Source organism: Neomonachus schauinslandi, chromosome 12 (assembly GCF_002201575.2).
Source record: "Neomonachus schauinslandi chromosome 12, ASM220157v2, whole genome shotgun sequence".
In the NCBI taxonomy this organism is placed as follows: Eukaryota; Metazoa; Chordata; class Mammalia; order Carnivora; family Phocidae; genus Neomonachus; species Neomonachus schauinslandi.
Genome location: NC_058414.1, coordinates 76,695,285 through 76,721,087, shown reverse-complemented (window position 1 = coordinate 76,721,087; position 25,803 = coordinate 76,695,285). Strand labels below are relative to the sequence as shown.

Genomic DNA, 25,803 nt, shown 5'->3' with positions numbered 1-25,803 from the left:
CTGAAAAACTGGCATACATTCATCCCAGTGCTCTTTCCCTTATGCATTAATAGAACTTTAAAAAAAAAAAAATCAGGTTTTGAACTCAGTCTTGCCCCTATGTGAGTGCTTACAAATGGTTTGTAAGGAAATGTCCATCTAATAAAAAGTACTTTGAAGATCTGGATAAGAATTACTTACTTCATGTTAACCAAGCATTTCAGTCTATGTGCCCAGTTCACACGTCCAAGAGCTCGGCCGGGATCTACCTACTCAGAGCGCGCCTAGCAAGGAGACACTGCATGTCCAACAAATCAGCTTAGAGGCCTCACTAAAGGAAAAGCAGCCTAGTGAGGTCCATGTGAGACCTGCCCGGGAACGTGAAAGAAGATCAGGAAGGTTAGCGTGTCATGCACTCGGGAAGCTCTAGCAGAAGTGAGCCTGACATGCAGGGACATTTCATTGCTTGTGCAAGCAAGCTGCAGATGTCTGCTGTAACTGCAGGGCCTTGCTGGAGCCGCGGCTGACAAGGCCAGCTTCTCAGAACTGCCATCTGTCTGCGGACGTGGCAAGCTCTTACCAATGTGTGCTGAGAGGACCAGCATGGAATTGGGGCAGCCTGGGACATGACTTTAATGTCCTCCATCTGTCAAGTAGACTTATTTGGAAATAATGGATCATTCTGAGCAAGAATTGTTCAGGATCTTCTAGAGTAACATTTACCCATAATTCTAAAAGCCAAATGGCATGCAGTTAGTTACCCTCTGTGGAGTCAGAGAGCAGGAATCGGTCTAGTCAATACAATTGCATGGCTCTTGGTGCTGCAGTTGGCATAAATGAAAGGCTTCTCCCCACTGGATCCAGAACCTACCTTCCTTCCTCCCAGGCACTGCTGGAGTTGGGGCTTAGTTAGAACACCGTATTGGCAGTCGTGGGGCTGCCAAGTTATTTCCCTCCAGTCACAGGTCCTGTTGTCTGAACAGCTAAGGCAAGGCACGATCCATTGGCCTGGAATAGACAGCGAAATCTTTGTTCAGATTCTACTAGTGAAATTACAGTTCGTAAGTCACTACAGAGAGAAGACCACTCTGACTGTGTAAGTCCACAGAGCGGGGCATGGCCCCCTGCCAACCAGATAGAATCACAACATGTAGAAATGTTCTGAAATAACACAGTCAGTGCCGAAATCAAGTATGAGTCCTGCTCTGTGAAACTACATTCTTAACAAAAAAACAAGTGATTGGGTGCTACTCCATTATTACTTGTTTTTAAATAATACATTAGGTACTAAATAGGACCAAAGTAGATGGGAAGCCACTAATCTTAAGGCAGCTGACCACAAATCTTCATTGACCTAACACAAGCTTAGGTTAGCAATCCAGTAATAGATATATTCCCTGCTTTCAAGAGAGTCAAGGTATCAGAGAAGTACTTTAATATTCTGATAACTCATTATTTTGAAGACTAGGTATTGTTCCTTAACTTGACCGGTGACCTTTTTGGTGTGAATCTCTTCAGCTCATTCTAATTGCCTTCATTTCTTCAGCTGTAAGACGAGGCATGTATTGTTCTCACATGGCTGGGGGGAGGATTTCATGAGATAATGCATGTAATGTATCTAGCACAATTATGATATCATATTTACCTTTGTTACTAGCAGACTTCAGGCACAAAATAGGTCACAAGCTTTAGTAAATGCTTATGAGATAAATGAATATTGTCAATGCATTTAAGATCTTTTCTATTTTATTGATAAAGTGATATGTATTCAAAATACTTCTGCTTTTAGTGTGAGTAGACACATTAATAATTTATTAGAAAAAATCAAGAAATGATTTTTTTGATTTTTTTTTCCTTTTTCATCTTTTCAGAAATGGAGTTTGAACCAGTACATTGAATACAGAGTGGTTACTTACATCCTTTGTGGAGAATACCCTGATGTCTCCAACAATCACATGCTCTACCCTAAAGGTCTTGCTTATGTTACCACTAGATGTTTCTCTTCAAAGTACTGAGGAGCTAAATATTCCTAGCTGCTTTTTGAGTTAGAAAAAAAAATAACAACTTTATCCATTCTGGCTTTGCTTTCTGTTAACAAAAGTATCTGGTGTGACATTAATTTTAGTGGGAAGAATTCCTACTTTTAGGCGATGAATATGGTGCATTAACATTTCATGACCTCAAGGATGTCAGAATTGTGTGTTTGTGGAATAGTTAGAAATAAGAAAATATGAAAGAAGATCTAGTTTATGGCTTACTAGTTGATCACAGAAAAGGAAAAAAATGTGGGTATATTAAGAGAGAACTGGGAGAGATAAACTAGTACTCTCTGGGAGGATTTTAACTTAATACATTATTGAAATATCTACCTTACTAGATGTTAGGTGCTATTGGTGTTAAAATACAATAACTAAAAAAAAAACAAAAAAACAAAAAACGTTTCACAGCACGTGTCAGATGCTAGGGATATTCTGAGCACTTTAATATATTAACGTATGTAAGCCTCTTAACTTACAATGCTAAACCTCAAAAAATTTATAATCAGGTTAGAGGGTTACAATTTATACATGTAAAATAATTACAGCATAATAAAAGGAAGGCATAATTGAGTAAAAATATCTGTGTGGTGCCAAAAGAGTCTGGGCTCTAGAGACACACACAGCTGAGCTCTGCCTCCAGCTAGCTCTGTGGACCTCAACTGTGCATTAGAGTCACCTACAAAGCTTGTTAAAATCCCCATGCTCAAATTGTATCCTGGACTGATTAATTCAGAACCACTGGGTATGGAACTCAGGCACCGGGATTTTTTAAATGCTTTCCAGGTGATTCCAATATGCAGCCACAGTTGAGAACCACTGTTTAACTTGGAAAAATTACTTACTATTCTCTCTAGGAGAAAAATATATATAGCACCTGCCATAGTGCCTGATACCTAGCACCCGGTGGATATATTTTTCTCTCCCATCCCCACCTCAAGTAAGCCTTGGCGGTTTAGAATAAAGAAAACATCGTGAGGGTCAGAGTCGTCTGGAAGTTCCCGTGGAGCACATGAAATGTGATCAGGTCTTCTGGATGGATCAGATTTGGAGAGCTGGAATGGGGGGTACTTTGGGGACAGTGACGACGCAGCCCTAACAGCAGTGGGACTGAAAAAGGAAGCGGCCTCCACCAAAGATTCCATATAGGAGCGGAAAAGAAGTCTGCTCTGTAAAAGGCACTTCCGAAGTTTCCAGATGTAGAGAAGAACCATGCTACTAAAAGACATGACATAGAAAATTTAGGAGAGGTGCTGGGTGTTGAATGGCAAAATGAAGACTGTCCTCAAAGGTGCTTGTTTCTCCAACCAATTCTCTTTTGTAATTTTTCTGTGGTTTTCATTCAGAATTTACCTTGCTTCTAATTCTAACTTTGCCCTGGAATATAGTGTTTGTAATCAATAACCACCTCCTGCCTATATATCTTCACATCTTCATAAAGATTTGCGGTCAGTGGGCATCCTCTCAAATGGAGTTGGAATGGGGCTTTGGATCTCCTGTCCATCCTCCTCTTTTACAGATGAGGTAAACTAGGACCTAAGAATTAAAGGACAGAAATGGGATCATGCTGTTAATGACAGGCTGGACCAGAACTGAGGTCTCCAATTTGCTGATCCTTTTGTCATGTTAGGCCAGGTGAGCACAAAATTAACAGCCGAAAATGAAATATGGCCTAATGACCTCTTTGGTAGCACTTACAGGAAAACCCACAAATAGGTTATTTTAAATGAATTTATCTTTATTTTGAAATGCTGAATTTATTTAGTGGGTTCATGTGTTAACAGAGACCGTGTTTTTAAAAAAAGATCGTTAATTTTCTTTCTAATAGGATGGTGGTATGTGGGGGACATAAATGTGTTTCAGCTAATGAGATTATATTTAGTAATATTTTAAAGAGCTCAGTTTTCATCAGATCCTTGAGTATTTCAGAGCACGTGCATCCTCTCCTCCAAACACTCTCTCCCCCTCTAACCTTGCTGACAGCTAATTTTGCACAAACTGGGGCCTTCTTTGGCCATTTGCTTCTAAAGCTGAAGAAGCAAGTGGCCAATTGCATGCACAAAAATCCAAATATGGGTACAATTAGTTTGCGGGCATAAAATCTCAAACACATCAAAAGGACTCCTGATTGGGTCTCTGAAAACTTGGCCCCAATGGTTCATACTACTATATATTTATACAGTCATAACTCTCTGCATTTTTGTATTAGTTAAAAATGCCCCCCTTTTTTATTGTGATTTAGTAATACTGCTTGAAATAGACATCTGTATAACATCTGCAGGACTGGAGTTTCTTGACATTTTAAATGATACCAGCTCTTAACTAAAATTGTCAAAAAGAGGGACATAAATTCTATGTTATATATTTAAACACTGAATGAATCAAAGCTGTGATTTCTGTAATAGAGTATGACATGTGTTTTAGGGAATGACATTCTAAGGAATAAAAATGGCTTTTGGGAGAAGTTATTTGGTTTATAATTATAGCTTTATATTTAATGCAAGTTAGAGTTCAGCCATTTAAGTGAATCAGATTGGCTGACATAATGGAGAGAAGAAATTCACCTTTGTAACTTAGGGCCACGGTGAGATGTAAAATCATATAGATAGCACTAATTCCTGACTCTATGTTATAAAATAAAGCCGTTTTCACTCAAGAAAAAAATACATCATATTTTCAAAATCAGAAGTATTAAAGTCATATTTCCTTGCTACAAAGAAAAGATGATACTATTTTCTGTTTGCATATCATAAAATGCATTTGGAGCTATTTTCCTTTAAGGTACTTCTCATTCAAAAATCACTGTATAAATTTCTTTGTCAGATTAGAAGAATTATTTTTTCATTCTTAAGCAAGAGATTTTATTCTTTGGCTGTGTCTCATAGTTAAATTATTTTCTAAACGCTAAAAATCAACTTAAAATTAAAGAAAACAAAAACAAAAACCCAGGCCCTCAAAATTATATTAGCAAGTGTTATTGAAAAGACATGTAGACCATCATTTCATTGGCAAGGTGAAAAAAATGTATCCAATTTGCTAAATAACTGTAATGTGCTGTGTAAAGAAGATTTTGGAACTAATCTATGGCCATATAAGCTAAAGCCGGAGTGCCTGAGTCAACTTCCTTCCAGTGTGTCCACCATGACAGCTGCTTTCAGCAGGAGGGAGTCCTACTGTCAAGGAAGGAACTCTCTGGCCGCAAAAAAATCCATTCTTGCAAACTGCTGTTCCTGGTCTCGCTCATTTGTTTTGAATCTTTAGGTCTTTAGGACTGTTATGGGAGGGGCAGTGAGCCTTGGTTGATCATGCCCTAACTGCTCACAGTCTTCCGTGGGAAGGAGGAGGACTTGGATCTTGGTTTTAGTTCAGCAACCATTTTATTTTTTTTATTTTTTGAAGATTTTATTTATTTATTTGACAGAGAGAGACACAGCAAGAGAGAGAACACAAACGGGGGGTGGGGAGGGAGAAGCAGGCTTCCTGCGGAGCAGCGAGCCCGATGCGGGGCTTGATCCCAGGACCCAGGGACCATGACCTGAGCAGAAGGCAGATGCTTAACGACTGAGCCACGCAGGCGCCCCTCAGCAACCATTTTAAAATCATTGAAAGATGAAAAAGGGTCATTCTCTGCTTTGGAGAAACATACAATCTAGGGCAGTTATCAGCAATGCACCTTTGATTATATTAATACACACTGTAATGTATGTACTTATACTCCTCTATCTATTATGTTCATTATAAAACAAAAATAAGAATGATTAGATAAAAATAAATACACATATATTTTCATCTTTACTGCCTTCATCCTGTGGACTGTCTATCCCATGCCACTCCATCCCCTTGCTCCAATGCATCATTCCACTCTGAAGACTACTGATTAGTGAAAGAGAGAGAAACATGTAAAGTAAACACTTGGAACATAATGAGGTAAATGCTATGGTAGACATGTGCCCCAAGTATTCTGGGAGCACAGCAGAGAAGCCAATCTGGGGGTGGGCTGGTAAGGAGAGGCTTCCTAAAGAGGAAAATACAGCATCAGGAGAATTAGGCTGAGATGGGAAGAAAACTTTCAGGAGCCGGGGACAGCATGGACAAGAGCATGGAATCCTGGAGCTGCACTGTGGGCATGAAGTGAAACCAAGAGGCTAGGAGGAGCTGGGAGACAGGGAGGGCCAGATTTCAAGGCCCAGTGTTGTCAGGCTAAGGGACATGGGCTTGACTGGGGAGTCTATTTTGGGGTCTTCTCTCAAGAAGCTGAGCTACTCAAGTTCCCGAAGGTGTCTGCTCGAAGAAAGCTCCTCCTGTTAAGGACCAGGCACAGAGATTGCTTCGTGACAGGGCCTGGCATAAGTTACAGCAAATTTAATGAACAGAAAAAGATGCCACTTCCTGAGAAATCTCAGTACTGTATCTTTGACTTTTTGTTGAAGAACTTTTGACTTAGTTCAGTAGGAGGAATGGAATTAAGTTGTTTTATGATTCTCATAAAATGTCATCTGATAAAAAAATCCTTAACTAGACACATCGGTGTCTCCTTTGTATGTAAGAGTATATATCTCTATCTATATAGCTGAGAATCATAAACCACACCACCTGACATGCCATAATGGGTAAATCCCTCCCTATGTGCCGACTGTGATTTATTATTTAGAACACATGTTCAAGAACAGGGATATGCCCACGTTTGTTAACTGTGCATGCCAAATTGCGATTTGTACTGCCCATTTGTGAAACTCATTTCCCATTCAAGTTGTGGTGTGAAGTTCATGGCAAGGGTAGAAAAGCTCTTGAGTGTTTTCTCAGACTCTTTAGATAAAGGGAGACTTGGGGTCATGGAGGCCAGAGGGACAACCAGGAATCTCAGAGAAGACGCTCCTTGCTCTTCTGATCTCTTTGGAGGTATTTTTAGTCCCAGCTTTAGCTTGACTCCACTAGTCTCCACTGAAAGAATAACACTGGGAAGGAGAGAAACAGGGAACGTGGACAGTGGCACCAAAGTGTCTCATTCCAGGTCTGCTCTATAATTAGGCAGGGTTCAACACTGTAATTTCAATTTGACATTATGATTTTCCTGCCTCTATTTAATGCTCAGTATATGGGAGACCTTAGCCTAGTTTGAGATCATTCTCAAAGATGTTTTTTTTTTTTAATTAAAAAAATGATTTAAACCTAGACTTGTTCCCTTAAGCAGTTCATTGGTTCACATAGCCAACAGATATTTATTTTGTCCCTACTCTGTAGAAATTATAGTGCTAAGTGAATTGATAGAGTGTGAACAAGTCAGACTCCCTGTCCTCATGTAGCTGACGATCTGGGAAGACTGACCTCAAAGAATTAATTACATACTTACATTTAAATGATCATGGAAATGGTCATGGAAAAAAGCACAGGGTGCTATGAAAATATACAATAAGGAAACAAATCAGGGGCTCAAGAAAGGCTTTCTGGTACAAGTGACGTTTTGGCTGATATCTGTAGATGAATATGGATTAACCAGGCAAAGAGCAGAGGGTGAAGAAAAAAGAATTTGGTGAATCAAATAGTTCACATATTAAAGCAATGTATTCAGATTAATTCTATGTGCTACTGTTCATACTAATGAAAAAGTCATGTAGTACCTTGATTTTTTTGTATAAGGATAGTTTAAATAAGTATATACTCATCTATATTGGAGGATTTTTTAGGAGAAGTGATATCCAAAGTAATCGTCACCTGTTGTGTCCCCAGATGGACAGATCTTTAGTTCGGGCTGTGAAATGGCTTCAATGTAGTCAGAGGAAATAGGCTGTAACCCACAGGTTTCCTCTGGGTGAATCAGCAAACCACAATCCTGCATTAAAATGGTAGAAATTAGCTGTAATTAACCTGACCTATAGTAATAAAATCTAAAAAAATAAGATTATTTTTTGTGCCAAATAACCTTTGCAGATAAAAGGGAGCAATTGTTTACCCTTCTTGTGGTATTGATTTATCAATAGTTGTTTGTGCTAGAAGTAACTACTTGCATTGAGAGATGAACATAAATCCTAATGACAATTTAATCTTTATTTTGGCATTGATATTCATTACTGCATTAATACTGTCATTGATATTATTATTGCTCTGCCATTTTTTAAAGAAATGGATGCAAGTTTTACCTTAAAAAAATACGCCTGTGTGTTGTTGACTCATTAAAAATAGACTATAAGACTATAAACTTTTTTCCAGTGAAAAAAACCATTAATGTGAAAAAATGGGAAATATTTGAGAATGTTAACAGATGAATTTCATTTCAATGCACATTTATTAAGGACCCATAATATGCCAGACATGGAATTAAGTACATATATTTTATTCAAAATATGTTCATATATTTATAAAAGTAGGTAACATGTCACTGCAGTGAATATCATTATAGATGCATATCTATTAAGCAATGCTTTCTCTAGTCTGACACGTGCAGTGGAGAATAGCAGTTTGGCTCTCTGAGATCTCTCTTCATCTCTCCTCTGCTCCAGCAGGTCAGAGCACTCTCATTTTCACTTAGCTTTTCCTTCCTTCCTTCCTTCCTTCCTCCCCCCCCCCCACCTTCCCTGCTCCTCCCTCCTCTCTTTCTCTCATGCACATATGTGCTCTCTTTTTATCTAGGTAAAATTGATATATAACATTATATAAGTTTCAACTATAGAACGTTACAATTCAACGTGTACACACTACAAAGTGATCTTCTAGCTGCTTCTTACAAGGTATTGGCTCCCGTATCTCGCCTGTGTCCCTCCATCCTGCCTCGCCTGATTCCACCGTCTCCCTCTTCACAGGGTTCTGTCAGTCTATCACTAGGGTGGGTAAAATGCTATTATCTCTGCTGGGAATGCTTTCCCTCTAATTTTTCCTGGAGAGCATCTTTTTGTGTTTTAGGTCTCAGCAAGGCCTTCTTGGAACTCTGGCACGGTATGTCTCCCCACTCTCGTCCATGTCATCCCTGCTTGTTGCCTTCATACCCTTCACCATTTGGTGATAATTTGTTATTTGTGTCTTTTCCACTAGACTGAACACTCCATGAGAGCAAGTAATTATTTCACACACACATATGCCCAGTCCCTACCATAGAGTAGGCAAATATTTATTGAAGGCATAAAAGGTTAGGCATAATTGTTTCCCACTTCATATCATAAATTCTCAGTAATGGAGAGAAATAATTGGTTTGACCTCTTTGCTCTATAACTCTGTCTCTAATGAGCAGTTTCTAGTCACTTTCCTTCACCCTCTCACATTTATCCTCACACCCAACTCAGACTTCCACATCTCATACGAGAAGGTCCAGGATATTGAGGAACAAAAGGAATGAGGGTGATGTACAGACTTCATGAAATCTTGATTCAGTATACATATTTCCATTTTTAAATTCATAACTGAAGTTGGAATTTAGAATACCTATTAAAGGTCAGGAATGTGATTTGTATTAGAGTGTTCATTATAAAAAAAGCAATTAAAATAACACAAAGTTAATAATAATGTGAGGAGTTTTAGTCTCAATAAACGTCTATGAATGTGTGTGTGTGTGTGATAGCTATCTATACATTTATTTTTGGTACAGGCTGAACCTTTTTGTAAGGCTAGAAAAAATAACATTAAGCATCTATGAGACTGCAAAAAAATGTTTATATCAAACATGAGGAAGGGCAATGAGAAATAACATTATACACAAGTGATGGGATTGCAAATGAGTTCAGCTACTTTTGGAGAGAAGTTTATACTAAAAAAAAAAACTCACAGACTCCATAGCCCTGAAGTCAGACTTCTCAGAGTCTACTCTAGAGAAACCCTCATGTAATGTATAAGGATAGACCTAAATGGACTAACTAACATGGAGAGATTTCCAAGACACATGATAAAGAAAAAGAACAAAACCTAAAGAAATGCTTTGTTATAGAACAACATATATCATATGAAACACACGGTGAACGTGCCACCAAGTCACCTAAATTCAGGTACTTCAGACTGAGATGTTATGCTCGATGTATTAATAAAAAGATAACCTTTTAGCATATATAAATCAACATACATAGATAGAGATAGATGATGATAGATAGATTCATTCATGCATGCAAATAATGTTGAAACATTTCTGAAACTCTGGATTTAGATAAACCTTTGCTGAAGATTATTGTTTGTTTGGGGTCTCTCTGGGGTGTGTGTGTGTGTGTGTGTGTGTGCAAGGGCATATCCTAATATTCACGAGGAGGGCATCAGAGAGTCCAGATCACAGCTGACAAAGTCCTAGCTGTTCTCTGTTGAAGCCCCACATGTGACTGACATGTATCAATCAATGAGAAAAATGTGCTCTTACATGCGCTGATGGCTTGTCCTGTGGGGGACCCAACTCAATCCCTGACGAGTGGGTGTGGGCTGTTTGGGGAAGCTTGGTCACAGGAGCTTTTCTGAGGTGACAACATCTGAACAGCATAATGAGAAAAATCAGGGGATGAGAGTTCTGAGAAGAAGAAATTGCATGTCAAGCCCACAAGATAAGGCAGGAAAAGGATTTGTCTTACATCCTAAGTAAAAAAAAAAAAAAAAAAAGTCATTTTTAAGAACTCATGTGCTGACAATCTACATTATAATGATCAAATCATGGAACCTTTCTTGAGATGGCACCTCCAAGCTTATCTACTACAAACTCCTACTCAGAGGAAGAACAATTAATTCATAATGTGGTCCTAAGCATTGTTGAATACAGCTTCAAAATGGACAAGTATTAATAACTAGCAAGTGCAAAGTTCTTGCTGAAAACGCAAGTCCCCAGCCTCAAGTGGCATCGTCTAGCTCATTGTCAGAAGTGCCTTCTTACTCTTGCACTGAAATCTACATCTCATTTGTTCTAATTATCTTCTTAGCTGCAGCTTAGAAAAAATTTACTATAATAATACAGAAGCGTGTTCTGATCCAACTTCAAAGCTTCTGAAACAAATGGCTGGAAATAGAGCGTGATAATCTTCTAAAATGTCCAGTGTTTGCACTTTCTGAATATCGGGGATTCTCCATATGAGCCCATGATAATAGCGGAAACATAATGTCTGCATTATGTCTGCATAATGTATAGACAGGAAAGCAGACTGGGAGTCTGACTGGGTGACCACGCCTGCTCCTTGGGACTTTGGCCTATCTTTGTGTTTGAATTGTTACCTGGCGTGGTGCTATTTCTGCCTCAGGTGGACTTTCCCAGGGGCTACTGTTCTGTGACAGTTGGTAGATCAGACCCGTTGGTTCTAACTAAACAGCCATGACTCTAGTACATTCTAAGATAGGACAGGAATCAAAGTGATACTGCAAAGGATAGACACAGCTGAGGGTAGGAGAGGGAGAGCAGATTTCAAGGTAAATGAAATTTAGTCCTAGCCTCCTTTCTGTAGTTTAGGTCAAAGAATATTCTGTTGTATTCTGTGTTTCCTTTTGAAATTCTCCTTGGCAATAATCTTTGTTTGCAGTTCAAAAATCTGAACGCTTTCAGTTAAACTCTTGGCTATTTTGGAAAGCCAAGGCATCCTGCTGAAGTGGACGTTATTCATTTTCCAGCCGCAGCCGAACAATGTTACTCTTAAGGTTGAATGAAACACAGCATCTGGCTAAATACAGACCCGGGTCTGGAGACCGGCTGACAGAGTTGGGGGAGTAAGAAGAAGAGTGGTATCAGTATAGCTGGGTGGGCTCTGTGCACAGTTTATGAAATAAGAGAAGAGCGGCGTACCCCAGAAGGAGCCCCGCTGTGTTACGAGTCATACTTGTGAATTTTAGTTCCAGCTTTGCCATGAACTGGCTGTATGATGTTGAGTAAGGCACCTGACCTCATTTTCTCAACATAAAATGATGAAAGGTGGAGAGAAAAGAGGGAGAAAATGCATTAAATGATCTCTTAAGTATGACAGCAGGCAATGTTGGGTGCCTACACAATATCCATTCTCCTTTCTTCCTTTCTAACAAGAAGACCTTTGTTTTGTTGTAGGTAGCAATATGTCAGGATTAAAAAAAAAGAAGAAGAAATTCTATTTCCCAGTCTTCTTTGTGGCTAGACATAGCCATGTGATACTATTCTAGCCAAAAAAAAAAAAAAAAAAAAAAAAGGGAAGGAAAAGAAAAATTAGTAAGTGAAAGCGGAAGTTGACTACAGATTTCTAGAAAAGTTTTGCTTCTCTGATGTAAGCTTTGCCTCCTTGATGTGCATTTTTTTGGTCACTCTGTTTCTTGATTCCTCTTAGAATGCAGATGTGAGCTTGAAGGAGGAAGAGCCAACGTTGAGACAACCGTGAGCAGAAACCTGAAAGAGCCCAGGGCATAGACTCTGCTGCAGATAACGCAGTGCCAACTTTGGGTTGTCTACCTCTGCACTTGAGAAACAAACTCATACTTGGTCAAACCACTATGTAAATAAGAATATGCAGCCAAACTTCTCTTTTCCTCTAAGAGTTTATGAAACCTATTCTTCTCAGGCCATATGAATCTTTCTGAGTACTGCTTTAGATATTAAAAGTGATTTACCTACTAATAACAAAATTTAAGCTATCTTGAAAGAAAAACTCATTCGCATTTCTCATTTCTTTCGTCACTGGGGTGATTGTAATTTGTTCAGGTTCAGACGTATTCAAGAAAATGAATGACAGCTCTTTTGGTCGTAAGTGTCATCTCTTGGAGCCTCAGAGTCTAGATACACAGAAAAGGTAATATTTAGCAGAGTTGCTTAAAATGGCCTTAACCCCAGAAAGCTCCACATTTAGAGTATATCATTTTGCTGGAGACTTCATAGATTCCTGATTGGATTGCCATAACTCTCACTAGAATGCAGTAAGATAATTAGCAGGGATTTCCTTGTTCAGGCATGTGTAGAGTATATCTGTTTAGTATGTAATTTTAAAAATTGACTAACTTTTCATGAAGTGCTACAGTGACTAACAGAAGAATATGAAAGTGCCCTTGGTTTTGTCCGCTGCCCTACCCATGAATTCATGATCACTATTTCTTGTTACCAATTTTTCTGGAAGTCTATTTAGTTCTTATAAAAAGGTGTTTTGCCATAAAGGAATTAGTAGTATTTCTGATTTTTAATGTGATATTGCCATATTTTTGGAGCCATGGACTATTTGATCTGGTAGGTGTCTTTATTTTATTTTATTTTTTAAGATTTTATTTATTTATCTGACACACAGAGAGAGATATCACAAGTAGACAGACAGGCAGCCAGAGAGAGAGGGAGAAGCAGTCTCCCCGCTGAGCATGGAGCCCGATGCGGGGCTTGATCCCAGGACTCTGGGATCATGACCTGAGCTGAAGGCAGATGTTTAACCAACTGAGCCACCCAGGCACCACTAGTAGGTGTCTTTAAATCTTATTTGCTTTTCTGGACCCATGGAATCAAGCCTTCAAGATGATAATTGTCTCCCTCTCCTACTAAATAATGAAAATTCATGGGTAGGGCAGCGGACAAAATTTTTTGGGACCAGTCTCCTCAAGCAAGGGCAACAAAAGCTAAAATAAACAAAAGGGATTACATCAAACTAAGAAGCTTTTGCACAGTGAAGAAAACCATCAACAAAACAAAAAGGTAACCTACTGAATGGGAGAAGGTATCTTTAAACCATATAACCAATAAGGGGCTAGTATCCAAAATATATGAAGAACTCACACAACTTAATGTCAAAAAAAACCCAAACAACCCAATTAAAAAGTGGGCAGAGGACTTGAATGGACATTTTTCCAAAGAAGACATAGAGATGGCCAAAAGGCACATGAAAAGATGCTCAACATCACTAACCATCAATGAAATGCAAATGAAAACCACAAGGAAGTGTCACCTCACACCTGTCAGATTGGCTATTATCAAAAAGACAACAAACAACAAGTGTTGGTGAGGATGTGGAGAAAAGGGAACCTTTGTGCACTGTTGGTGTCAATGTAAATTGGTGCAGCCGTTATGGAAAACAGTATTGATTTTCCTCAAAAAATTAGAAATAGAACTACCATACAATCCAGCAATTCCACTTCTGGGTATTTGTCCAAAGAAAATGAAAACATCAATCCAAAAAGATACAAAGATATATTCACCCCTATGTTCACGGAGATATTATTTACAACAGCCGAGATATGAAAGAAATCTAAGTGTCCACTGATAGAAGAATGGATAAAGAAGAAGTGGTGTATATATATATAATGGAATATTACTTGGCCATAAAAAAGAATGAGCTCTTGCCATTTGCAACTATATGGATGGACCTAGAGGGTATTATGCTAAGTGAAATAAGTCGTCAGAGAAAGACAAATACCATATGATTTCACTTACACATGGAATCTAAAGGCCAAAACAAATGAAACAAATCAGAAATAGACCGATAGTAGCAGGAAACAAATTACTGGGAGGCAGGCAAAATAGGTAAAGGGGATTCAGAGGAACAAGTTTTCAGTTATAAAATAAATGTCATGAAGATGTAATGTGTGCTTAGGGAACATAATAAATGATATTGCAATAACTTTGTGAGGTGACAGACAGTAACCAGACTTATCATGGGGATCATTTTATAAGGTATAAAAATACTGGATCACTAAGATATACCCCTGAAACTAATAAGATACTGTATGTCAATTATATTTCCATTGTAAAAAAGAAAGAAATGACGCTTCAGAGGAGCTAATTTCACTATCTTGTTCCCAAAGAAATGAATTATTTTTTGTCTTCACATTGTCTCTAAATTTAACAACTGCTTTCCTTGTATTGTAGTCAGCAAGCCATAAAATACTGAGTAGCTCTTATGTGATTCCTATTATTAGATACCCTGTGAACATTTGTAGGAAATTAGCTGAGGTATACATTAGCAATAAATAATTACAGCATAATCCATCTGAAATCATCCTTTACATACCACATTGATCCTAAGACTGAACTTTTTCATTAAGAAAAGAGTGTAAGGCATATAAATTCATATGAAAGGAGATTTATGTCCTTTATGGAAGGCATTTTGGAAATATCTTGTGAATATAATTATACTCCACAGACTTTATCCTACAGATACACTTCATAAAGTCTGCAAGGAAATTTACTGGAGTTATATTTATAATAAGAGAAAATATGACACAATCCAAGTGTTCATCAATAGGAACTGGTTAAATAACATCCACTTAATGGATTATTTTGTAATTCTTAGAAAAGAAGGATGCAGAGTAAAGATATGGAGAGATATATAAGATATATTATTAAGAGCAATAAAGCAAGTCATAGGACATTATGTATACCAGGATCTTATTTAAGCAAAATAAAATGCTAAATATTACATCTGCTTGACTGTGCCTACATAATTGTTGGAATGATGCCCAAGAAACTCTGAACAGTGGCTCTATTAGAAGATTAAGAATGGTAGGCCAGAGATGAGGCAGCAAAAACGAACTCTTCACATGTTTTTAAAGATCTTGCCATTAGTATGGATCATTATTATATTTTTAAAAATACATATTTAAGTAAAAAATAATATTTAAAATGGAAAAGTAAAAGAAAAAGTCAGAAAAACACTGATACCTCCCTTTAAAGGTATATAAATTTTCTGTGACTGCCATAATATATTACCACCAACTGCATGGCTCAGAATGACAGAAATATATTGTCTCACATTCTGGAGGCCGTAAGTCTGAAATCAAGATGTTGGTACATTTGGTTTCTTCTGAGGGCTGTGAAGAACTGTGGACCTGCACAGTCACTTAATACTGTCCTATGTTCACCGTGATTATAGTTTATCAGCAGAAACACAACTAAAAGGGAATCGAGTAAATATTCCAGGTAGAAGGATGAGCACCTGAAACATTCTGGAACTGAGTGCAAACTTGGCCATTCAAGTTCAGAGTGGATGGTGTTTGAGGACGAGATAGGAAGTGGGTAGAAATCAGTAAAATTATTCTGGAATCATGATTTTCATCCCGGGCTCATTCTAAGGACACAAATGTTAGAATGGTGACAGCAAATTTAGCTTCTTCAATGTTGTTCTGTTTAAAAATTCTTAACAGATACGTCTCTAAGCTCCAGTCCCTTTTATCAAACTTAGAAAAATTTTCACTAAGTAGAGGTCTTTCAAGAAAGAGTACAAAATTAAATATTTTTACTGAGGAGCAGGAGACACTTTGACTTTTATTTCACATTGTTCTAATAAAACATTTGCAGTGAATAAGCTTTAGCTATACAATTGCATCACGTTGAATTTTAATGAAAATGAGCAACTAGCCAGGTCATTCTACTCTGTGCGGAAGGGTTCTCTAATAACATGGCTTTAAAGGTAGATGTTCCTGTTTTAGTGAGAATTTACAAATAGGTTTTTAATTTTAATGGTTTTTGAGGAATAATGGAACTTGGTGTCGGGCAGCAGAACTGTAAATGCGGCTTGACTTGCTATTTGTGTTTGGAGTTCTTTGTCTTATGTGGAACACATTAGGATCTGTGTAGTACTGAGCCATCAATAGGAATAACACAGTTGTGTGTTTCTTTCCTTAAACATCAGCTGAAAAGTGGCCGTGTATTACACTACCTGAGAATATTAAGCTGGTCCCCAATGAACTCAGGAAAAGGGGAAATTGAAACAAATTATAAACAGATGAATTAGTTCCACTCAATTAAATTTATTAATATGACATCAATATTTGGAATACTTCTATATATTTCTCATGCATTCCAAATCCCTGAACTAATATGCAATTTTCTCTCTTTTTTTTAAACCTAGATGGCCTCTAAATTAACTAGGATGGGGCCAGCATGATCCTGCTTGCTGGAGTCCATTCTGAAAGGCATCCTGTATTCTCAATTTAGAAGTGCATGTGAATGTCTGGGTTTGTGGAACTGGGTCTGGAAATCTAGTGAGCTGGAGCCTCTGAAGGGACTGATGCTTCCCACTTCTGGTGAGCTGGGAACTCCAAGGAAAGCAGCCTTTGTTGTGGTCTTTCAGCACTTTTGGTTTTGGGTCCAGATGGAATCCAGAGGGTAGATGTGAATGCAAATGAAAAGAAAGAATGAATTTATAGGTTTGGATATATGAAAAAGTTTGGTTCTTTTTGATTTGTGAACAAAGGAGTGGGGAATTGAAACTGAATACACGACTGTGGGGTCTCTCATGCTTCGAAGCATCTGGATCAGTTTGGGAAGTGACAAAAGACAACATCAACAACCACTAGAAAAGGTTATTTCATATTCTTAAAGGAGCAAACCTATTATCTGTAGACTGAAGCGGAAATAGGAGAGAGTGGACAGAGGCAGGAGGCCACAGAGGTATTTTAAAAGACAATATTTAATGGATGTTTACTTACCAAGAGTGGTGACACCAAACCTAACAAACGTTTGCACACATATTAAGTAGCAAGCAGATCTTCCCAGGAAATACTGATCACTTGTAAGGAATAGAACTGGTGGATTTCAGCATGGACCGTGCCACGGGTCAAGAGTCCACTAATAAAGCATATGGGGTTGTGATCCTTAAAAGTGTAGCTTTGGTAGGGAAACTTCTCAGTGAATATTTTAATCCAATGTGCAGGTACATTAGTTTGGGGCACCATGCAGGCATTTCCTGCCTACATTCATCTTGGTGACTGCTACACAAACACACCTCCACCCACACACGCACACCAGGTACCCACGCACAATGATCCTGAGAATTGGAGAATTTTAAAACTTAAAGGGAACCAAGTGACGTGTGTTATGCTACAAAAGAATTATCTCCTTACATGTCTTAAGTTATAAATTCTACCACTTTTGAGGCTTTCATAGTAATTACTTAGCACGAATAGTATTTTTAAAGATCACCCACCAATCAGCATCCAGCACGTCCACAGTTACGCTCAAAGCATGCTAAATGTGGCTACGTTCTGTTTAGAAGGACATGTTGATGCATTCAAAGCTGAACATCCAAGCTACCGTGACATTGTAAGATCAAAAGTTAATATTAATTTTTAGTATAAACGTATCATAACATTGCAAATATTAGACAGCTATGGAAATGATTGTGCTATGACAGGACAGCCCTCCCTACGTGTAGTTTTATATGTTTATAAATATCAGGTATTTATAAATATATATAATAAATTTATAAATATATATCAGGTAATCTCAGGTAGTGTAAAATACTCTAGCAGTCTAAAGGTCACCCTCCCCCAAGATATTATTATTATTACACAGAGAAAAATGTAACTCCACAGTGGAGAAACCCAGCCAACACTATCCTCATTAGGTGATCAAGAGAAACACATCGCTTCTGCGGGATTTTTGCCACAAATGTGTAAGTTCATTTAACCAGAGAAAACATATGATTCCAAATTGAGAGGCATCCTACCAAATAACTGACCTGCATTCTCCAAAAGTGTCACACAGTCCTGAAAAACAAGGAAAAACTGTGGAACTGCCACAGATTTGAGAAGACTAAGGCACATGATAACTAAAAGCAATTTGGGGTCCTCGAACAGAAAAAAAAAATGATTGGAAAAACCAGTGAAATCCATATAAGGTGTTTGGGTAAGCAAATATATTGTACCAATATTAAATTCTTAGGATTGACAGTACTGATAAAGTACCACAGTCATGTGAAATGTTAATATTAGGAAAAGCTAGATGAAGGGTATTTGGGAAATTTCTGTAATTGTAAAATTAATTTTATAAGTTAAAAGATAGTCTAATACAATTTGATAGTCATACTTTAGGGTTTTCTTGAAGGGCAAATATACATTAACAATAGAACTTAATCATTAAAAAGCTTTGAGCCATTTGGTTGAAGTGTCATATTGCAGAGCAATGGTTCTGTGTGGTCACGTGTTATTGGCACCCATGGATATCCCATGGCAGAAATTGTAATCTACAAGCATTTTGCTCTTAAAAATTGTGGGAATTGTGGGAGGACAGTCTACAGGCTAAAGAAGAGGTAGGGTGCACCTACTGTATTTATGGACTAACTCTTGGGGGGATACCAATCTGGTGAGTTGGCAAGGAGAAAGAGAAATGCTCTTTGTAGAGGACCTGGGTTATGCCAAGCACCCGGGTAGGCACTTCCAATGCATGAGTGCATTGAATCTTTACAACTGTTTGAATATTCACTCAACAGATGAGGACATCAAGATGTGTAGAGTTTAGGGAAGCTTTTCTGAAGTCAAACAAGTTAGTAAGTAGAGTAGCTAGAGTTTGAATCCTGGGTCTACGATTCATAGACTGAAAAATGAAACAAAATAAAACAAAACACACCATAGTAAGAAATGAAGATTGTGTTTATGAAACAAATCCAGACCAATTAGCTCTTCATCAGGGAAGACTCTTTTTTCATGGCTGCAGATGGCATCCCTAAACATAACCAGCTGCACTTTAAAATGCTTACAGTTGGTCAAAATGGGACTAAGCAAGACTGTGAATGATTCAGGTCAAATCTATTCCCTCCAGTGGAAAAAAGCCTCAAAGCACCTTTCCAGCTCATGCTTGGTCACTCAGATATATTTACTTTTGAATAACAGCACATCAGGAAGTTACTTATTAACTAAAAACTTAAAATTAATTCCCATGGTAGAAAATAAACAGTTATTTACATATTATGGCCTATCATCAAGGAAAATATTTGTTTTAATATGATTTTCCAAATCATCAGGACTCCTATGTCATGTGTTTTTAGTGCTCCAAAGAAGTTTAGAGTTTATGACATTCATTTGCTTGTTTTTTTTTTTCCAAAACGGATTCCTTTAGCAGACATTTGTTCAGCATCTCCAAGAGCTAGCCACAGCCACTGCCCTCATGGAGCTCTAGCAGAGAAAACAGATATGTAAACACATGATTGCTGTGGAAAGTGCTAAATGCTGTAATGAAGATTGTCTGGACACAGTGTTGGCATGAAGGAACGTCATCAACCCTGCTCTGCAAAGGAGATTACAACTTGAGATATACTCAGAGTTCACCAGGCAGACGGGCTTTCCAAGCCCTGGAAACCAGGGAGTCAGGGGCAAGGCGGGCAAAGCCATTGATTCTCTCCAGTACGAAGGCCTACAAAGGAGTGGGCATCCTTTGTACCTGAAGGCTAACTGCACCCGGATTTATAATTTGCTATTTTTTCTTCCCTGCTGTGACTGTTAGCTTGGGATTCGGTCCTTAGCCATAAAACACACAAGACAATCTGGAACACACTGAAAAATGGATTTTGACTACTTGTGTTCAGGGACAGTGTAAACCATATGGTGGCAGTTGCGAAACTCTAAAGCAGTGTTTTCACCATGCAACCCAGCCATATCAGCTCAGGCTTTGATACTGCCAGTTATCAGCAAGAATGCCCAGTGAGAAGCTGGCATTTTCCTGTGGAAAATGTGCTATCTTCCTTGGCATGCAACGCAGAATTAAGTGTTGTCCATTTTCATGGAGGAAATCAGGACTCCAGGACCCCACTTACAAGAGAAGGTGTCCTGGAGAAATTTTAAGATATAAGATTGTCATTTAGCTTGTCTAAACTTCCCATGGGTTTTAAATTAGCTCATTATTTCCTGAACTTGGATGCTGTTGCCGTGATTTGATCATTATTGGTAAGCGGTTGTCACAACTCACTGTGTGGGATGAAATGACTCTTTCATTTGAAGCCAACTCTGGAGAGTGAGTCCTTATAGATCACATATCTCGAAGTCTCTACAATTTTAGCCTCAAAAGGCTGCTATCCATCTGCCTCAGGATGCCTCTATCCACTCAGGGAAAACCACTGGCTCTTCTCTCCTTGGACACATGCTCCATGGACTTGTGGAGTAGTCTACCAATGCTTCTCAATAATCCACAACCACACGGCATTTGAAGCTGATTGACAGAATATGTCTGTTCTCTGCATTAGTCCCCAGCTGTTCTGGGATCCTGCTGTCACCAATCAGATATGCTTGCCTGGCCTAGCAGAGCCAAGTTATAGCTCACATTGCTTTAAAGTCAGAGGCCTGGCTTGGTTCTAGAACTCTGCAGTTGTTAGCCTGCTCAGATCTTTGTTGCTCCTCAGTGTTTTATCTCTCAAAAGCCAACTGTGTCTTAAGACTCCACTGTATTGGCTAACTTTGACAGGTCACAACCAAAGGGGACATAGCATTAGAAAATGTTAATTCCCACTGAGTTCCCCTTCCTTATGCCAGGTATTCCTTGTAATTGGAGCTGTGTATGTAACTCAATGGTTTAACAGCGAAGGCTGATAATTGGAGAAAAAATAGTATCTAAGAGGAAAAACTGTTCAACAGATTGGCCATTATTTTTTTTTTTTTATCATTCCCTATGGTGTTTCATAAAGTTTCAAAATCCTATTTTAATTGTATTTTAAAAATCTTATTGAAATAAAAATGATACAATGATTGAAAGAGGGGCTGGAGTTTCCCCAAAGTGTGTTCCAGGAAACATAGGTCTTTTGGAAGTCAGTTTATAGGCGCTAAGTCAAAAAAGAATGGTGTAGACCAACCAAACTAACTTTTGGCAAAAAAAGTTTTAAATAGATTTTGCCTATTTTCACTGTCAGCGGTAAGTCATTCTGTCAACAATTTTTTTTTCTAATTTAATAAAGCTGTTTCTTAAAAAATGGTTAACAAGTTGTCATTTTTATACTGGAGATAATTCAGCTCTCTCAGAGAGTTTTTATTTCCTGAGGAGAAAGACATTTTTGATGAAATCTTTTTGACTATCTATTAAAGAACCTATGACCAGGAGAATCTTTATCAAGTTAGCTGCTCTGATGACTAGTTTGTGTCGAAAACACTGAACTAAGAAATCATGTGGGATCATTTGTTCTATCATGTGGTCATGAGTGAAAAACTCATATGTGGCAGCTAAGATCAAAACAAAAGAAAATATCACAAAGCTATATGGAAACAATTGACAACCATTTACTATTCTTTTTAAAATTATAAACAAAAGAAATATTGTCTGATGACAGACATCTGTCTGGCATAACTAAGAAATCATTCCTGGGAACGGATAAGTTCTTTTTTTTTTTTTTTTTAAAGATTTATTTATTTATTTATTTGACAGAGAGAGAGATAGCGAGAGCAGGAACACAAGCAGGGGGAGTGGGAGAGGGAGAAGCAGGCTTCCTGCCGAGCAAGGAGCCCAATGTGGGACTCGATCCCAGGACCCTGGGATCATGACCTGAGCCGAAGGCAGACGCTTAACGACTGAGCCACCCAGGCGCCCTGGAAACGGATAAGTTCTTGAGTTAGCTGCAAGTTTTCCTTTTTCAGTAAGTCACAAATTATGCACATGATATGATTCATATTCTATGAATACACCAATTTCTTTGTTATTTATAGCAATCCTCCTGGGTGTCAGTAACAAAAGTCATTATGCAGATGGTACACTATGCTATTAAATTTAATTTTAATTTTTTTTTATTTTTTAATTTTTTTAAAAAGATTTTATTTATTTATTTGACAGAGAGAGACACAGTGAGAGAGGGAACACAAGCAAGGGGAGTGGGAGAGGGAGAAGCAGCCTTCCCGCTGAGCAGGGAGCCCAATGTGGGGCTTGATCCCAGGACCCTGAGATCATGACCTGAGCCGAAGGCATACGCTTAACGACTGAGCCACCCAGGCACCCCTAAATTTAATTTTTTAAATGGGATTCCTTTTCTGAAGAATATTAATCATACTTCACATGCTACCTCAGATGCTGTCCATTATTATGCCCCGGAAATTGGTTTCTATACAATGGAGTTCTATGAAATTCACTTGAGTGCAGGGCACTGGGAAACAGAGTCCCTGAGGCCAGGGTAGCCCGAAAGAGACTGGAAGGGTCAAGATCTAACATTATCAGCAGTACAGTGGGTAAGAGTGGGGGCTATTGTGTCAGACTGCAGAATTCTAATTTCAGCTCCACCACTCACTGTCTTTGTGACCCTGGGCAAATTAAATCCCTAGTTACTTTAGTTTCCTCTTCTGGAAAAGCCTGCCTCATAAGATGGCTGAGAGGATTAAATAAATGAATACATGTAATGAATGCAGAACCATGCATGATCACAATAAGGGCTCAACAAATGTGGTTATGATTAAAATTGAATATCTACCATGCACCAATAACAACACCATGCACATTATGCAACACATCTATGTGTTATGTTAGTATTAGCTCCATTAATAGACATTCTAAACAAATAGAGTTTGAGTAATTTGTCTGATGGAAGGTCAGAAATTAGACACAAGCCCATATGATTCTAACACCCATACTCATTTCCTTTTATCATTCTAAATTTAAAAGAAAATTGTCTGGGTTCATGCTAGCTGTGCAACATGGCACAAATAAATTACTTGCTCTGAGCCTCAGTTTCCTCACATTTAAAATGGGATACAGATAAAATAAAATAAAATGGGATACCAATGTTTATTGCTTATATACCCCTTAGAATTTTTTCTGTTGTTCAAATAATGTATGACCAGAAGGCCCTGGTCACTGGTAAGCCACAATGCAATGCTTCATTTTTATTCTTTTTTTTCTTTTAAAGATTTTATTTATTTATTTTAGAGAGAGAGAGAGAGCATGCAAGCAGGGGGAGGGGCAGAGGGAGAGAGAGAATCTGAAGCGGACTCCATGCTGAGTGCTGAGCCCAGCGTGGGGTTGATCTCACCACCCTGAGATCATGACCTGAGCTGAAATCAAAAGTCAGACGCTTAACTGACTGAGCCACCCAGGTGCTCCTCATTTTTATTCTTAATGACCACCATCTAATCTATTACTCAGCAACTGGCTTATGATGAATATACAGGGTGGCAGGGGGTAAACTCAATTAAATACCCATATAATTTAAGTTTCCTTTGAGGTGGATCAACGTTTTCAAGGCTCCCCTCCACTTGGGAAAGCTCCTTACATACATAGGAGGAAAATTTGTTTTTATTTGCAACTAAGTTTTATGAAAAGCTATGATATGAAAGTATATAAATTTCATTTTTAATTATTTAGGTTGAAAAAAAATTTATTTCTTGTAATGAGAATTAGACATTCAAACACCTTTCTCACATTTTTAGACCAATTTTGTAAGTATTGTATGTCAATAAAAATCCGAAGGTGATTTGATATTGTTGAGCAGTATAAAATAGTAAAAGTGGACCTCAGGTTAGAAAAAAGTTATTGATAAAATTCTATGTGATTGGATATTACATAAGAACATGTTCAAAGATTGTCCCTTTGTGAGTGGAATAGGAGAAAAAAAAAGCAGTGTCTTAAAAACCTGCTTTTAGGGGGTTGTGGATGTGAAAAGAAATGAATGAGCAGAGTGCAGAGGATTTTTAGGACAGTGAATATACAATGTATGATATAATGATGGACGCATGTCATTATACATTTTCCATACCCACAGAATGTACAATGCCAGGAGTGCCCTGTAATGCATTTTGAGTATGGGCTTTGAGTGATTATGTTGCATCAATGTAGGTTCGTCACTGAATGAGAAAAAAAAAAAGTACCATTAGTAATGTTGATACAATTTTATTGTAAACCTAAAACTGCTTTAAAAAATTGAGTATTTTTTGAAAAGCAGCTATAAAATCAGATGGAGTTACAGTGGACTGAAAATACAGTTCAGTTATAATATGCGTGAGGGGCTAAGAGCTAATTGACAGCTGGAGATGGACAGATGGACAAGATCAAAGTCATCTGAAGGAAAGTTGAGATAATTTCTTTGGGATAAGTTTTTCAGAATTGAATTACTGTCAAAAGTAATGATTATTCTCTTTCTGTCTTATAGCCACACATAGAAATTAAATGTATTCACTTAAAAATGCAAATAAGTTATATAAACATCAATTTATTTAACACCCATTTAATTCTTGATGACAAGTGATGCTTCTTGTGCTATACATAACAAAAAAATAATGAAATTAAAAAAACCTGCTTTAGAAGTTCACATATATATGGAATCCTATTGGTTTTGATAAGTACACACGTAAATTGGTAGTATTTATATGCTTGAGAATTAAGAAATTGTTGTGTTTCTTTTTGCTATTATTAATCTTAAACACCTTTACAATCACCTAATAAATGTTAGCTTATTTAATTCTCAGTGAATTTAAATAGCAATATATATGTAGTTAAATGAGTCCTTTCTAATGATATTAAAAATGACTGTGGGCATTTCCATATTAAGAAAATAAAATGCATTCTATGTAAAAATAATTAAAATTCAATAAAGCGCTTCATACTATGCTAAAGGGTTTGGATTTTATGTTTCCTCTCATTAATTAATTAGTAATATATACATGCTCGTTACAAGGTTGGAGAATAAAAAATAAATTTTAAAAATGGAAAGTACAGACGATATCTTGGATTTCACCATACCTCTATGCATGCATACTACGTTTCAGTTGTGTATTATACACATAGTATTTATTACATGTGCATACATTTTACAAAAATGGAGTTAAACTGTTCATTGTGTTTTGTAATCATCTTTTTTAACCTTAATGTAGTATTAGGACACAAGAGAAGGATTTTGATGGCGCTGGTGGTGGGATGGGCTATCAGAATATAATTAGATCTGCATATTTAAAAACAAACAACAACCCTCGGGCACCTGGGTGGCTCAGTCAGTTAAGCGGCTGCCTTCAGCTCAGGTCATGATCCCAGGGTCCTGGGATCGAGCCCCGCACTCCTCAATGGGCAGCCTGCTTTTCCCTCTCCACCACTTGGGCTCTCTTGCTCTCTCTCTCTCTCTCTCAAATAAATAAATAAAATCTTTATATATATATATATATATATAAGTATATATATATATCCATATATACTTATGGAAAGTACTTTGGCAGGATCTATTAGAGTTTAAAATACTCA

At 37.7% G+C, this 25,803-nt stretch overlaps 1 protein-coding gene across 1 annotated transcript in view; it reads right to left on the bottom strand.

The window, feature by feature from the left end:
- Positions 1–25,803, bottom strand: part of CPED1 (cadherin like and PC-esterase domain containing 1) — a 265,972-nt gene that overhangs the window by 32,320 nt on the left and 207,849 nt on the right. Inside the window, exons 16-17 of the mRNA XM_021699370.1 lie at positions 7,728–7,845; positions 851–987 (exon numbers count right to left, since the gene is read on the bottom strand). Of these exons, the coding sequence (XP_021555045.1) occupies positions 851–987; positions 7,728–7,845 (255 nt within the window). The remainder of the gene's footprint in view (positions 1–850; positions 988–7,727; positions 7,846–25,803) is intronic.